Here is a 1,844-nt window from a genome sequence, read left to right on the forward strand (position 1 = left end):
GTGTGTGTATGTACATATTTATGTTGTATCTATTATATTTGTTTGTTTCTTTGTTTCTTTGTTTGTTTGTTTTTTATTATATTTATTTATTTGTTTGTTTTTTGTTTTTTTGTTTTTTATTATATTTATTTCTTTATTTGTTTTTTTTTGTTTTTAATTATTTTTATTTATTTTTTTGTTTCTTTGTTTCATCTGTCTCTGTCTGTCTCCTGTGTTTATCTTTTTGTTTGTTTGTCACTTTCTCTCCCTGTATCTGTTTACTTTTTTATTTATTTATTCATTTATTTATTTATTTATTTATTTATTTATTTGTTTGTTTATTTATTTATTTATTTATTTATTTGTCTGTCTCCATACCTCTGCCTGTTTGTATTTATTTTTTATTTGTTTTTTTTTTGGTTGTATTATTTTTCATTTGTTTATTTGTTTATTTATTTACTTTTTTGTGTGCTTGTCGTTGTTTTGTTTGTTTTGTTTATTTTATTTTCTTTTTTTTTATTTTTTTATTTTTTTGTTTAGTTTGTTTATTTTTTTTTACTTTGGTTTTCTGTTCTTTTAGTGTTGTGTGTTTCGCTTGATGTATTATATTTATAAATATTTTTATTTGTTTTATTTATATTTTTGTTTTGTTTTATTTATATATTTTATTTTATTTATTTATTTATTTATTTATTTCTGTTTTCTTTTGATTTTTATTTTCCTTACTGCTCGGGTGTATCATCATCTGTTGTATTCAGGTTTCGTGTTTTCTTAGTTTTTTCTTTTTTCTTTTCTCCCCCGCAGAAAAAAACTTGTATAATTAAATTAAATTAAATTAAAATAAATAAAATAAAATAAAATAAAATAAAATTAAAATAAATTTAGTTATTTGCAGCATCATGCTGCTGCGTGTTTCTGTTGTGTTTCCGTTTGTATTCAGGTTTCTTATAAACAACAGCATAGTAATACAGCGATCATCGGCTCAGAAAACGCAGAAAAAGCAGAGAAAAAATAAAATAAATAAATAAAAAACAAAATTTAAATAAAATTTTGTTTTTTTATTTATTATTTCACAAATATTTCAATGAAAATATGCAGCAGCACAGCCGCAACGCTCCCGTGCACAGCAGCAGCGACAGCTGCGGTGAGCGTATCGTCACTTTTGTATGCAAATTTTCAGTAAAAAAAGAAATAAATAAAAAAATAAATTAATAAATTATTTTTTATTTATAAATTAAATTAAAATTCTTCTTTTTTAACCTTTTATAAACAAAATGCAGCACAAAGCCACCCCATCAGCCTGTGTGCACGAGATGCCTGCGTCTGTCTACACCTCAGCTGCTGTTTTTTTTTCTTTCTTTTGTTTGTTTTACTTAAATAAATTAAAATTATTTTATTTAAATTAAATAAAACCACAATAAAAAAATAAAAAACAGAAAACAAAACAAACACAAAAAAAACAAATAGTATACACAGCAATATTTATTATAATACAAAAGCGAAATCAACTAATTCATAGATATAAATTTTTGTATAAAGAAAAACCAAACATAATAAAAAAAACTAATAATTATATACATATATATATATATATATATATATATANAAAAAAAAAATATATATATATATATATATATATATATATATATATATATATATGAATCTGTATATATATGTTTTATGGGCTTAGGGTTTGTATGCAGCCAGTAGTAAAACCTGAAAAAATAAAATAAAATATCATATTATAATAAACCTCTATGCACTCTCTATATATGTATAGAAATATATACCTATATCACTATATATATATATATATATATATATATATATATATATATATATATATATATATATATATATATATA

At 20.5% G+C, this 1,844-nt stretch overlaps 1 protein-coding gene across 1 annotated transcript in view; it reads right to left on the reverse strand.

The window, feature by feature from the left end:
- EMH_0049400 (uncharacterized protein) overlaps nt 1-724 on the reverse strand; it is a gene marked incomplete at both ends in the record, with an annotated part of 4,112 nt that extends 3,388 nt beyond the window's left edge. The window contains one exon of the mRNA XM_013496528.1: nt 706-724. Within this exon, the coding sequence (XP_013351982.1) occupies nt 706-724 (19 nt within the window). The remainder of the gene's footprint in view (nt 1-705) is intronic.
- Nucleotides 725-1,844: the final 1,120 nt, after the last annotated feature.

This window comes from Eimeria mitis, genomic scaffold (assembly GCF_000499745.2).
Source record: "Eimeria mitis Houghton genomic scaffold, Emh_scaff2151, whole genome shotgun sequence".
Taxonomy (NCBI): Eukaryota; Apicomplexa; class Conoidasida; order Eucoccidiorida; family Eimeriidae; genus Eimeria; species Eimeria mitis.